This window comes from Schistosoma mansoni, chromosome W (assembly GCF_000237925.1).
Source record: "Schistosoma mansoni strain Puerto Rico chromosome W, complete genome".
Lineage (NCBI taxonomy): Eukaryota > Metazoa > Platyhelminthes > Trematoda > Strigeidida > Schistosomatidae > Schistosoma > Schistosoma mansoni.
This window is the reverse complement of record NC_031502.1, coordinates 38,198,583-38,213,830: the sequence shown is the minus strand read 5'-3', so window position 1 is coordinate 38,213,830 and position 15,248 is coordinate 38,198,583. Positions and strand designations below refer to the sequence as shown.

Genomic DNA, 15,248 nt, shown 5'->3' with positions numbered 1-15,248 from the left:
GAAAGGTACTGGGTTCGAGTCCCAGAGTGAACATCAACTCTGAGATGCAGGTACATCCAGCTGACGAGTCCCGAATAAGATGAAACGCGCGTCCTGGGTTCGACTGCTAGCCATTATCCATCTCTGCTTACCATATTAATGAATTAGCTTTGAATATAACTATTCTATGTCAATAATAATTATTCCATATCTTCGATAAAAATTAATCATAACTAAATATATCACAAGAAAATAAAAAAGCGGTCAAGATGGATGTTATTTCTTTTATTTTTAAACATGTAGGTTAAATAATGAAATAACTTTCTAATAATAACTAGTCAAAGCTAAAAAAAAGTATCATTTTAATTTAGATAACTCACTAAATCAAGATAGCAAGACAAAATATTTTCTCGTAAATAATTAGAAGTTCATAAATAAAATATTTTAAATATGAATAGTTGAATAAGCATATACATTTTCTTGTGAAAGTTTGATTGATGGAGATAAAGTGATAAAGGCTGAAGAATAGAAGAATAGATAAAGTTTTATGATAAATTATTCTACATAAATACAGTGATCTCATGGTGCTCAAATTCAAAGTTAATTGAATACAGAGAATAAATCCTAACACCTTGAGAAGAAGCCAGTGGTCTTGAGTGCTGTTAGAGGTATGAGGGCAGTTATCACTTCCCGGTTGCCCACACGGTGGAAGGGTTCTTCTAGAGGTACCTGAAAAGGAAATTGGGTTAGAAGTGGTCTTAATGACCTGAGAGTGTGACCGCAGTGCTCAAGGGACAACTGCTTGAGGTCGGTCACACACGACCTTTTTGTGTGTAGTTTTTGTGTTAGCTCTGTTCTTCAAAGGACCTTACCGCCGGGGACGGATATCCGTGGGATAAGGCGAGATGTGCATTTTTAGGGTCGATCTTTTCTAACCCCACCCCTTCTTGTTGGAAGGCAGCATCGCTGTTATGCTAGTTGTCTGAAGGAAACACTTTACTGCTGTCACACCTCTGTACAGTCAGCAGCATGACTTTGCCTTCGGACCTTGGGTTTGCTGCTTTTAGTCTTATCGCTCTTCAACCGACCTGCCTGGCATGGTAGGACCTTGAGGAACGATTGTTTCAGCCAGTATAGCTCGATTGAATCATCACGATAGGCAAGCCCGACCGCCACGTCAGATAGCAGCAACGGTCTCTTCGACTGAATTTTCAGAAATTGGTCTCCTACCAGGAGGTCCACTTATCGACTTAGAATACGCAACTGACATAATCCTGTTTGTTGAAGACGCTAACAAAATGCAGAGTCTTATGTTAGCACTGAGTAATAATTCCAGGATGTTTGGGATGCGATTCTCCCCCTCTAAATGTAAATTGTTACTCCAGAACTGGCCTGCGTCAACACTTGAACTAAGGATAGGGAGTGAAGTAGTCGAACGCGTCGACAACTTCACTTATCTTGGAAGTCTGATCAGCCCTAATGGGTTGGTGTCTGACGAAATCTCAGCACGGATTCAAGAAGCTCGTCTGGCTTTTGCCAACTTACGTCACCTATGGCGAAGACGAGATATCCGTCTATCAATTAAGGGACGAGTATACTGCGTAGCAGTTCGCTCTGTTCTACTTTACGGCTGTGATTCATGGCCATTAAGAGTAGAAGATACTCGTAGGTTACTAGTATTTGACCACAGATGCCTCAGAAATATCGCTCGCATCTGCTGGGATCACTGGGTAAGTAATAGTGAGATTAGACACAGGGTATTAGAGAATGATGGTAAATCAATTGATGAGGTGATGAATCTTCATCGACTGAGATAGTTAGGCCACGTATTACGTATGCCTGAACACCGATTACCACGACGCCCAATGCTGACTAGTGTAGGGGATGGTTGGAAGAGAGTTAGAGGCGGCCAAACCAAAACGTGGCATCAGTGCTTAAAGTCACTAACTTCTATTCTGAGCCATGTTGGTAGATGCAAACTACCTGGTTGGGGTCCGCGTGACTATCGTAACCAATGGTTGGAGACTCTAGGTGACATGGCTCAGAATCGATCACAATGGCGTAGATGTATACACTCTTTATCTTCCTTTAAACCTTAAGATTAAAATTTCTTCATAACTTTCTTCCTTCTTATACTATACCCTTATATACAACCTATCTTTTATATACTACCACCACTAAATTAACTATTTCTATGAATCCGGTGTTCATCTTGTTGTGCTAACGAGATATGGCAACTTGGACCGATGCATAAATGTGCCTGGTCCTACGTTGTAGCTGACTGACTGACTGTTTAGAAGCCAGGGTGATAGTTAATGCTCTAATTTAAAGGATATGATATGTTTGGATTGATATGATGAATGGATCAATGTTACACCACGAATGAAAACCTAGAAGCAGTGGACGACCGTATGGGACTCCTCACCAATGCGCATTCACGATTCCGCAAGTGGAACTCGAACCCAGGACCTTTGGTCTCATTCGTGTATACTCAACCTCCACACCACTGAGCTAGCATCCAGTGGCGTCAATGTCTAACTTCAACAAATCCACGAAGCTACGCAACCGTCCACCATTTTCTACAGGGAGTAAATGCCTCATAACATACATGGCTGAACTTCACTGTTCAAGGCTTCATACTAGAACTCCAGGAAATCCAACTTGAAGCTAATCACTAGTGAGCACATGATAATTATCAAAATGGAATTGTGGTTTTTGTTGAGTTTAGATTGATATCATGAATGGATGAACATTGTGAGGAGTCTCGTACTAGGACGAAACTGCCGTTCAGTTCTTCTAGATTTTCCATGGTGGTCTAACATTGATCCATTCATAAATATAAATTTAAACTCAACAATCTTTTTGACCCTATCCTGATATGTTATGTGTTATTATCAATCATTTTATCATCAAAATTAACGTCCAATCAGTTTTGTTCGTTATTAATAGAACTATGTAGATAAGTATTAACTAAATTACGATATTTCAATAAATGGATGCTTTTTATAAATTGATTGTTTTCATCAACGAGTTTTTAAATCATAAGAAACGACCTCTCAAAGTCGAGCATTCTACTTTTTATTTTGACCAATGACCTAAATGTCTAGAATTGTATCAGTCCAGCCTAAATAGGAAAAAACACTGTTCAAACAGATTTTATATCCTTTAATTAATGAATATAACTTATTTATAATTCTGCCACATTAAACAAACAATATAATAATGTGTAAACTATTCCTATCTATAGTTAATGCTTGCTATATGTAAATATAAAAATTTGCTCTACGGAAAATAGGCTACAAGTACATTAAGCCTATCGATATCAATAAGATACAGAATAGATATTTATTTATCTAAGATGGAATCACATGACTAAAAATGTAACAACCATGACCATTAACTGTAAATGAAATATGGTTGTTTGGTGAAATCAGCGTATTAAATTTCTAAGAAAAGAAACTTATGTAACCTGTTATTTTATTGAAATTGTATGAATTACACTGGCTTTTGTTGAACTCCATTCTTACACAAATCTATCAATATGATTTCTAAAAAATTTCGAAGTTTAAAACAATATAAAATGTATAAAAGTAGAAAACTGTATTTCATTACATTTCGCTTTGAAGAAAATAAAAGTGTGTTATTTTTGGCTAACTGATATGTAATAGTCGTAAGAAAAATATTACTAAAATATAGTGAACGAAAGTAAATCATTTCGCATTCTGATCAAGTCACTCTAAGGAATAAGTACTACTTTGAAAGGCTAATATTTATTTCTTACCACTAACTTATATGAAATAACTCTGACATAACGAAGAAACTAACAGGGAAATATTATAAATCAGAGCAACAAGTTAAGAACAGAAAAGACAAGACAATTACTGAGATTCAAAAAGAGCAAAACAGGTGGGTAGAACACTTTGAAAAACTGACGAATAGACCAGTTCCACTGAACCGATCGGACATCCAAGCAGCAAACACAGACCTTCCTATATATGTCACTCCATCAACGATCAAAAATCAGGATGGCTATCAGACAAATCAAGAGTGAGAAAACAACAAGATCTGACAATAAAGCAGCAGAAGCTGTAAATTCAGATACAGAAGTAACTACAAAGTTGCTCCACGTCTTATTTAGAAAGATTTGAGAACGAGAACAAGTGCCGACGGACTGGAAAGAAAGACATCTCATCAAGATACCTAAGAAAGGAGATCTGAGCAATTGTGGGAACTAACAACAGAGGAATCACACTACTGTCTGTAGCAGTAAACATTTTTGACAGTGTTGCTGAAAAAGATGAAAGATTAAGTAGACGCACAACTTCGCTAACAACAGGCTAGATTCCATAAGGATCGGTCGTTCACTGACCAAATCGTGACACTACGTATCATTGGTGAACAATCAATCGAATGTAATCCGTCACTAAACATCAACTTTCTTGATTGTGAGAAAGTATTTGACAGTATGGAAACTTATTCGACACTCCCGAGTACCTAGGAAAATCGTCAACATCATACGGAATTCCCACGACGGACTACACTGCAAAGTGCTGCATGGAAGACAGCTGACAGGTGCGGGTGTCAGACAAGGCTGCATACTGTCCTCCTTTCTCTTTCTATTACAGATTGACTGGAGTATGAAGACCTCGATATCTGGAAGGAGGCACGAAATATAATGGATAGCTCGGATGCTGTTGGGAGATTTGGACTTCGTAGATGACCTAACCCTTCTATCCCATACTTACTTACTACTTACGCCTGTTACCCCTCGTAGAAGAGCATAGGCTACCCACCAGCACCCCTATTCAGTCCTATCCTGGTCAATCCTTTCCAGTTGCTATTCATCCTTTTCAAACCTTCTTTCGATCCCCGACGTAGTGTGTTATTCGGCCTTCCTCTCTTCCGTTTCCCTTCAGGATTGCAAGTTAGCGCTTGACACGTGATGCAGTTCGATGATTTCAATAATGTATTTCCCAACCACTTCCAACGTCTTTTACTAATTTCGTCTTCAGATGGGAGCTGGTTTGTTCTCTCCCACAGTAGGCTTTTGCTGATAGTATCCGACCAACGATAGACATTCAGCATCTCGTGTAGACAGTTGTTTATAAATACTCGTACGTTTTTGATGATGGTTGTAGTAGTTCTCAAAGTTTTAGCTAAACGTAGTGGTATGGTGTGGGCTACTTATATTCACATAAGTAGTATATGGTAATGGTCAGGCATAGAGTATATTTTTGCAGAAGACCGATAAGGAAAGAACTGAAATGAAACGCATTTGGTAGGAAAGTGCATAAACAATGAAATTAGAGAAGATGGATTGACATTTACAGAAGGAACAGTGAAGATTGAGACAATTAGTTGTTATTTTGCAGATTAACTGTTTGCTGTATGGTTATCAGAATTTAGTGAGATAGTCTGTAATTTATGCTTAAATACATTCGGTTGTCCCCCACCAGTGTTCTTATTCACTACAGTAGAACCATCTTGGTATTCGTACTGAAGATTCCCACTTTTATATATATTGAAAGTTGTTTTGAGTTCCATATGTTCTTCAATTGTAGGGATGAGGCCCATGCTTTGCCAATCCTCTCCTTTACGTCGACATTGAACCTTCCATGTTCATCGATGATGCTCAGTAGGTACGTGAAAGATTTCACCTCTTCCAGAGCTTCTTCATCAAGGGTGATTGGTTTGGTGTTCTCTGTGTTGCATTTAAGAATGTTGCTTTTTCCTTTGTGTATGTTGAACCCTAATGGTGCAGAGGCTGCCGATACACTAGTTGTCTTCATCTGCATTTGTTCATGTGTACAGGATAGAAGAGCCAGTTCATCTGCGAAGTCCAAATCTTTCGTGCTTGTCGTCAGGTGTTGGGGTCTTCCTAATCCAGTCGACCAATAGAAGAAAGAGGAAGGGGGAGAGTAAGCACCCTTGTCTATCCAATACGTACGAACAAATGCATGGGAAAACAACTGGTGTAGCAGCAGCCTGTGCGTCAGTAGTCCTTAACATACATAAGGGAAAATGCTAGATCCTCAAATACAACACAGAGAACACCAAACCAACCACACTTGATAGAAAAGCTTTGGAAGAGGTGAAAGCTTTCATATCCCTGGATAGCAAGGATTGGCAAAGCAAGGACAGCATTTCTATAGTCGGAGAACAAGTACTTATAAATGATTGTCTACGAATGATACTCAATGTCTGTTAACTAGATACCATCAGCAACTGCCTATTGTAGGAGAAAACAAAAGAGCTTCCAGCTGAAGAGAAAATTAGGAAAAGTAGCTCGAGGTAGATAGGACATACATTGTGAAAATCAAAAAACGGCATCACGAGGCAGTTGTACAAATCGTATAAATACTACTGAAAGTAACCTATATAACCCTTTTAGTCTTAAATACGATTACATTCCTGACTTAATATTGATTTAATTTTATTGTTTATACAGGAATGTGAAAATTCAAGTGATTTAACAGATAAATTAAATGAATCCCCTCAACAGATCAAAAAATCGCATCAATCCTGGTCGTAAGTGTGTTTTTACATTATGGTACATTATTTATTTTCTTGTAACTGTGTCAGTTACTTTGTTGTCTTATTGTAGTTAAGAGTGGGAACACTATCTATCTGGAAATATAGGAAAATAATCGAGATGGAAGTTATAATTTAAAAATGCTTCATAGATTATGTTTGGCACCTAATGGTTCCACTTAAAATAATTTACACTTTAGTAAAATAGCTGAGTTTAACTGATGAATATTGCAGATGCAGATGTCTCACCGATATTCTACAGCAGAAGTGTAAACCATAAGGTCAGTTATCTAAAATTCTATTGTACGTATTAGCTTCTAAATTACTCTTTGACAGGCACGGGTTAAATATAATATTTCCCTCGGAGAAGTTATGGAACAGATGTATTTAATTTTGAGAGGAATTAAATTAGATAAAAGAAAAGACTGACTGATAAGCGAGTGAAATAAGATTCAAATTCCGTTAACAGTCAAACCGAGAAGCATCATCCGTGAGTCATCATCCTTTATTTATTAGCTTAATACACAAAAATACTTGTGCACATAGGCACCGTACATTAACGGAACGAAATTGTGTAGATATGGAGGAACGAGGGAATATAATCAAAAACGTAAGTGAATGAAAGTTGTACGTAATAGGAAAAACAGTTTGGTCAAAATAAAGTCCAAAAGAATTCTTTCAGTTAATGAAGTTCCTTTCGTTTTTCATGAAGAATGTAGAAGAAAACTAATGTCAACCCCTATTGAACTTTGTTATGAGCTATGATCGATTAAGTTTCACATTACTAAGCTGTCTCCAAAAGCCGAATCAAACAGTTGCTATGATCTGGAAGGTGCCAGTTTTGTTCCACTTTCTTTTAAACCACGGTAATGTTTCATCGCTTTACCAGATCTTTGCTTTTTTCCACCACTCCAGAGTGGGTAATCAATATCATACGTAAAATTCTCTAGAATGACATTCGCAACACTTGCCCAAGCTACCTAAGGTGTTTCAAGATAAGGAAACTGATTGAATTATCGTTACTGAATATGAAAATGCATTGTTGAACCTCAGTATTACTAAAATGGTGTTGTCACTGAATGTTAGCAACTCTTCAGAGACAACGACCATCAAATACAGTGAACTGACAAATATCATCAACTCGGGAAGGCCAGGTCATCAACATAGTAGCCAATAAGTCATTAATTTAGACCTTACTTCAACCGTAACTCTTATTTCCAACATTACATTCATATTAGAAATAAGTGTAAAAAGATAAATCATAAATTTTTCATCGTATTTTAATTTTCACAGATTTCTACCAGAAACTAATCAACATATTTCTAATCACCAAGACAAATGGGTCACTTTAGACAAAAAGTTCGTTACAATATTAGTATTAAATCACTCTCATATAACATCTAGTGCTGTAATGTATCCAGATGCTCATATGAGTGACCCATATTTAAATTTATTAATTCTGCATGAAAACACAACAAGGTTGGTTGATACAAATTATTTTATGAACAGATTTTTAAGGATAAAATATAGTTTACATTAGTATAAAATCTAAATTGTATGCATTTATTCAAACTGTTTTACGTACAAATATTAATAGAGCATACCCAATATTTGTACAATACCGTTTTTAACTTCTGCATGAACTTAATACTGGAAATAAGCTTAGATAGTTTTAATAACTTGAACAGTTTTATAATGTAAAAATTCTAAATAGTGTACTATGAGAAAAGTGCAATTTGGAATGAATTATGTTTATTCATTGGTATGTCAAAGTTTTTTGGAACTGTTTCATATGTTCATATGTGAATGTATAAACTCTAAATCACTAAGCTACCATCCAACAGTATTAATAATTTTTCTGGTTAGCGTTTTCTTTAGCGAGTTAGTATTCTATAGGATGGGGTCACTAACCGCATGCCTAACCCTCCTCCCTTATCCGGGCTTGGGACCGGCAGTAGCCCCCGGAGGGGAAAGACGGAGTTTTTTTGGAACTGTATCTTAATTTAAGGAAAGTTACGATCTGAAAAGAATCAATTAATACTGCTTAATGACTAAAACTGACGATTCAGTAACATTAAGAATATCCTTTGAAAAAAAAAGTAAATATTTCAAGTGTTCAGTGGATCATAATATTTATGTGAAGATATTGATCTTATAGGCGATTATGTGTAAATGTCCTATAATTTATATTCATAATGTATTTCATTGTTTCAAGAATATATGAAATAGCTGCCCGATGTCCTATTCAAGCATTGAACCGACAAAATATTTTTATTGAAGTTCAGTTTTCTATGAAACTACAGATTGCAGTACAATTAATATTTCTGATAATGTGATGTTTTTCCACAAAATAAAGCCCTAAACCTGGTTTTCAACAAATAAAAAATTTAATTAAGTAATCGAGAAAGCAATACTAGAAGTCGACATTCAAATCACCATGGGTCGATTGAAGAGTAATAATTAATTTACATAAAGAAAATCAAGAGAAAAATTAAAATTCAGTAACCATTAGGGAAAAAAATTAACTTTCATTTGTATAAACCTCAGAAAACGACCTCTATTATTCAACTGGCCATAAAAGTACTTCGCAATGGTCTCAAAATAGATTTCTATCATCCATTGTTTGTTTAATAGGGAATTCAGGTGTACGACTAGCATCATAAAAATTCAAGGACTCGATAAGTTGAACCTATTACTATGTTCATGAGGAACCTATATGAAAACATTCAGGGATTATTTTAAGCTTCAGTTCATTTATCAGCAAATATCTAGATTTTACTAATAACAAAAATACAATTCAGCATCATTGCATTAATGAATATTTTTATAGAATACATAAATAAATACGGTTGATAACAGCTTTAAAAATATTAATTTCCAACCGATTATCGAAGCTGATGCTTTATGTGTGAGCGAGTCTTAGAATATCTGGAGTCAGAACGTAATCATTTGATTATCTTATTTGGTGTATTTGGCTGCAAATTTCACAACTTAATCTTTGAGTCAGTTTACTTGCAATCACACCTGACACGGTCATCAGTATTCCAGAGGAAACAAACCATTTTTCGGTAGGTAACTAAACTTGAAGAATAGGTCAGTCTAGTATTGTTGAATCACAAATAGTGGGTCATTTACTTCTGATCAAATATCTGACCTTAAATAAATTATCAATACAGTAAGCAGTTTGCGGTTGTCATTGAACTTACAGCTGTATGATAAACCTACATTAACTAAAGTTACTTGTTTTCAATTCTAATCCATTTAAAATTGTAGTACATTGCTACGCTCAGCATCCTGAAGAAATCCTTCAATAAATAATTAATCTTATTTTCGATGTTTTTTAACGTTTTACTGTTTTGCAAATCTGCTTTTATAAGATGTGACGGAGAATACAGTCAAAAGATCTCAAAATACAATAAAGGGTCAAATATACTGAATGAAAACTAAAAATGACCCAGACTTTGTTACTTAATCTAGCTTTCCACAAAAGTGGTGAATTAACTGTCTAACTGTAAGCACAAGACAATTACTGGCTCTCAGTATAAGTGAAAGCATGGACTTTGTTGTGTTTATGTGTACTGAAATACTGTTATCAGCAAAAAGAAACTCCTATCAATGGTTCCAATACCATTCAAAATAAATGTCATAAACCTGTCATCATAATATCTGAATTAGGTCGACTGATATGTTTTAAAATTCTAGTTAAATATTTACAAATCTATATTTATTAAGAACAGTTTTCTTTGGACATTTTCATAGCTCACTTAAGTTCTTACTGAGATGTTTTCGCATCAAAGTATACTCTAACTCTGCAGCTTTAGATGTTAATTGCCAAAGTAACATTTAAAAAAGCAAAACTATTTGTGTTCTCTCCAATTATATATTAGTTATCAGTGTGAAGTTGTGGAGATTAATTAGTTTTTGATTAGGATCATAAATCGATGATTGCCAGACTACTATTGGTAAGCTGGAAGTACTGAATGGCCGTTTCATCCTAGTATGGGACGTCTCACAATGCGCACTCATGATTCCGCACATGGGATCTAACCCAGGACCTCCGAAAATTACATTAGGAAGCTAATCACTAGTGTGCACGTTATAATTATCAGTACAGGGTTGTGGATATTGTTGAGTCTTTTGATTGAGAACATGAATATATTAGTTGTCAGTTAATGAATGTAGGATCAAAAAAATTAAACTATGTGTCTTGAAACTATGCTGACACTAAAAAGATGTAAAAACCGAGTTTATTAATAACTGAAATAAGTGAAACGCTATTTGTGCACTTTTCATGGTTTTGTTTTCTGTTGTTTTAGAGATTATATTTCAATAATTAGTTTTATTTGTTTATCTTAGCAACCCGAAAATACAACTAAGTTTATCTGAAATCCCTTTTAAAATAGCATGGAATAACAAATCATTTATGTTAAACACATTAGTTAAATTTCTCTTTTACTTCAATATTACATGATTAAGAAGTCATTCAAGCTGCTCGAACATATGGTCCTTCATGTTTTCGTAAATACATCTAGTGCTCTTTATTTTTCCTGTTTTTTTAATACCTGTTAATAAACGTATTCAGTCTCTTTATTGTGTGTATTAACGCGTTCTTAAATCTATAGCGAGTCTAATTGCTGAGAAACTGAAGAAATTCCACAACGGTAGTTCATAAAATCCTTTTTCCTCTGTTTTTAGAGAAGAGAAAGGCAGTTACCATAGAATTCATACACTAAATGTATATGATAATATAAAATATGTCACTGGAACAAAACTTACTGTATACATTTACGAATAAATGGAAACAACAGAGTATCATGGTTTAAAAACGTTTTAAATATCCATAAATTTAGTGCGTATAAAATTGAAACTTGTTGCAGACGTGTTTATTTGGTACTCAGAATTCTTTAATGTAATCATATACATGATATTGAATAAAACGAATATATTATTGTATCTTTATTTGGTTTATATTTATTTTGGTTCGCATTTGATATTATAAAATAACTAAACATTTTAACATTCCATAAAACTTATATAAGAACTTTCGTCTAAATTAAAGCGAATACTTTCACAGCATTTGGGCGCCGAGTTGATGTAAAACATTAAATAGGAATAATATATTTGTAAAATCTCAGCGAATAAATTTTAAGTAAATCCAACGTTTCACCTGGCAATCTGGTCTAAGCTTTTTCAAGGAACTTAGTTTCATAATTTCCCTATGAAACAACATATTTCATATTGACATTAGTTCTGGTTCATTCTATTTTTGAATGGTAAAATAACCATTCCATTATTTAAAATGTAAATTCTGTTTTATAATATTATTCACAATATGCAAAATCAATTAATTTACAGTAAAGCGATCTACTGTTAATTGAAAAATCATTTTATTTGGTTCACTATGAGAAAGTTGCTTCAGTCAAATTGTTTATAAATACTGATTTAACGTGACTATAGTTAACCTTATAGATCAGCTGGGTAACAATATAAGACAAGAAAAATCAAGAAAACTGTTTCGTGTTAGTGAAACACTCTTTACAAATATATTTGTTTATATATGGTCATTTAGAGTTGTCCTAGGAAATCATGAAACCAACAAGGCGCACTAAACGAGCCAAGTATCGATTAACATTCTAAATAAAATTCGGAAAGTAACACTATAACAAATCTTTTGTGTCAGGTCCTGGTTTCATAATGCATGCGTTAGACCAAATTAATACCATTATTTTATTTTATTTTTACAAAATTATATTTCAGATTTGATTTACTAGCTTTGGGACGTGCACTGTCAAGTGGTCAAGGCCTACAATCAACATCTAACATGGATATTGTAAAAGTTTGTGCTCTACGAATAGAACCATATTCCCAAGATTCAGTCACCACAATGTTAGACGGAGAGCTTGTGCCTTCAGGTACATTTCAAGCAGAAGTTATTCCAGGGATTTTAAATGTTATTTCAGGTACCAAGGTTGTGTGAACTCCATATTATTTCAGGTAATATTTATTACTAAATTCAACCAATGCTATAAGAAACTTGTCGATTAACCTGTAATTATACATTGATTCATAAAAATATGGTTTCCTGACAAAGGGATGAGGTAGAGACTGATGCTGTTTTCAGTCAGTTAACTACTAAAAATAAAAAAATTGCAATCATGGGAGTTATTTTTCAAAATATAAAAGACTAAACGTTTGAAGTATTCAAAGAAAAATTTTATCCAAATAAAAGTAAAATAAGCAGATTGATTTCAATACTAAAGTCTACTGAACTAACCGATCATTTTCCAGTACTCTTAAAAGTCTTAGCATTTTAAATGATTAATTGAGAATACATGTTTCACATTATATCATCAAATTTCTTCAGAACTAAAGTTTTCCTTTAGTAAACTTAGTGATAAATATCTTAATGAATCTATATTTACGCACTGAATACGCAATTAATTAAAAATAAACAAGTTGAGGTTATCCGTCATTCATATCTTGTTGATTTTCTACTGCTTCAGGTAAAATATTATATGATGACAATCTTTTCTAAACTTCATCGATAACTTAATTTCTGGTTCTGCAGACCAAAGGCCGATTCGGTATAGTATTCTCATTTCTCTTACGCATATTAAAAGTACTGAATGATTATTCACAGTAATTAGAGTATGTTCTCTGATATCCGATTTTCAAAATGAATATAATATTTCATTTTGGTAGTTAAAAAGATAATTACATAGTGAAGAATTGTGTATTGCTGATTTTAATACTGGAACCGATTAACATTTTCAACTCCTTCAGAGGATCATAAACACATTAAAAACTTATTATATGATTTTGATCAATTGAGTTATACATAAAATATTTGCTTTAAACTAAACTATACTGATCAACCAAAATCCGTTACTGAAGGATTCAAGAGTTTATAGTACCATTAAAAACAAGAAATAACACTGACTGAATAGAAAAGTGCTTCAAATGCTTACTTATTCTGACTTAAATTATACTGGAATCATAAATTAATAGCGAATTATTTTGTGCTTATTCCGCTCGACGAAGAACACTAATTTCTTTTTAGATATGTTTTTTTATAAAAAAAACTATCATATCTTAAAGCCTGTTTAACAAAGACTATTGTTATAACTAACAATAGAGTGGACTTATACTTTACTCCAATTTGCATAATCTCAAAAATATAAAATCAAACAAAAGATTCATAATAATTATTTATCATTGTATGATGATCATTTTTATGAAATACGTTTTTTTAGTCTATGTAAAGTTTAATTAATTAAAATTCTGAAATTATGACAAACTCAACTTAATAATTAATTTCTTAATGGGATTACTATAGGTTTGTATACATACAATTATTATATTTTTAAGACAACTTTTTTTATTTTACTTGGTATTGTTTTAATTGAATCTTCCCATTGATATTTAGAACTGCAACTGTTCAATCTCTTATTGACATATAAGCATATTTTGTGTATTGCCTCGATAAGGACTTAATTCACAAGTATTATAAGCCAAGATGGATAGTGGCTAGCAGTGAAATCCAAGATGAGCATTTAGTCCTATTTAGAACTCATTAACTGGATGAACCTGCATCACAGAGTTAATGTTTGAAATAAACGGTACTGGGCTCGAGTCCCAGAGTGAACATCAACTCATGAGATAAAGGTACATCCAACTGATAAGTCTCAAATAGGATGAAACTCATGTCCTGGATTCCACTGCTAGCTACTATCCATCTTTGCTTCTAATTTTTTTTTTATTATTTAAATAATTTAAAATTAACTATTCATTTTTCTCATATTCATTTTATTTTACAGAACTTTATTTTATTTATATGAAATTAATCAGAATTTAATCAACGACTTATTTTTTTTTCTTTTCAATGAAAAAATTAAGTTAAAAGAAAATATCTTGAAAATAATTTTTTTCTTTTCAGTTTATTGATTTTTTTCATATTGTTAAATATTGTTAATTTCAATCTTGTTGTTTTTTTCTTATCCGTGTTGGGCAGGGATACAAAAGTTTCTTTATTTTAATAATTTTAATAAATTAAAAAAGAATGAAAAAATTAATTTTCTGTATTTTTTTTCTTATGAGTATTACAAACTTTGTTTTTTTTTTGTAAAACTTCAATTTTTTTAAAAGAATTAATTATTTGATATCAGAAAAAGGGGGTTATGGATATTATGAGTTAATTGATCTCAATTATTACTGAAATTAATTATTGATTGTAAAGTAACATTTTAAAGATATTTACTGATATTTGCTACTTATTTGCTACTTATTATGACTAATTTAAGGTGAAAAACATAATATGAATATGTTTAAATGCTAAACAGAAAATATAGATATTTGACAACTGATTGGTCTTTAAGTACCGATTATTAACCTATTTGTTTAATCCGTTGTTATGAACTGAATTTCATGAAGCAAATCGTAATGTAACCATAGGTTCAATTAACTCTAGTTTAAAACACGATCAATAGAACGTGATCTAAAATATAAAATAAAATGAACATACCATTGTCTAATTAAATTTCAATTTCTCAGAAATACAAAAGGTTAGTTATTTCGTATAATTCTCACACTATACAGCTGGGTGAACTAGATTTAAATCTAACAAAAAGAGAAAAATTCATTCAGGATTATAAGTAGGCTTTATTATCGAGTTCAAGCTGGTATGAAATATACGTTTAACTTCAAATACCTCCGACTGCCTGATATATAAATTTGATTTG

The 15,248-nt window shown here is 33.1% G+C and overlaps 1 protein-coding gene across 1 annotated transcript in view; it reads left to right on the top strand.

Moving 5' to 3' along the window:
* Nucleotides 1–11,305, top strand: part of Smp_157100 (sphingoid long chain base kinase) — a gene marked incomplete at its 3' end in the record, with an annotated part of 19,029 nt that extends 7,724 nt beyond the window's left edge. Inside the window, exons 7-9 of the mRNA XM_018789624.1 lie at nucleotides 6,428–6,507; nucleotides 7,804–7,989; nucleotides 11,206–11,305. Coding sequence (XP_018655048.1) covers nucleotides 6,428–6,507; nucleotides 7,804–7,989; nucleotides 11,206–11,305 — 366 coding nt within the window. The remainder of the gene's footprint in view (nucleotides 1–6,427; nucleotides 6,508–7,803; nucleotides 7,990–11,205) is intronic.
* Nucleotides 11,306–15,248: the final 3,943 nt, after the last annotated feature.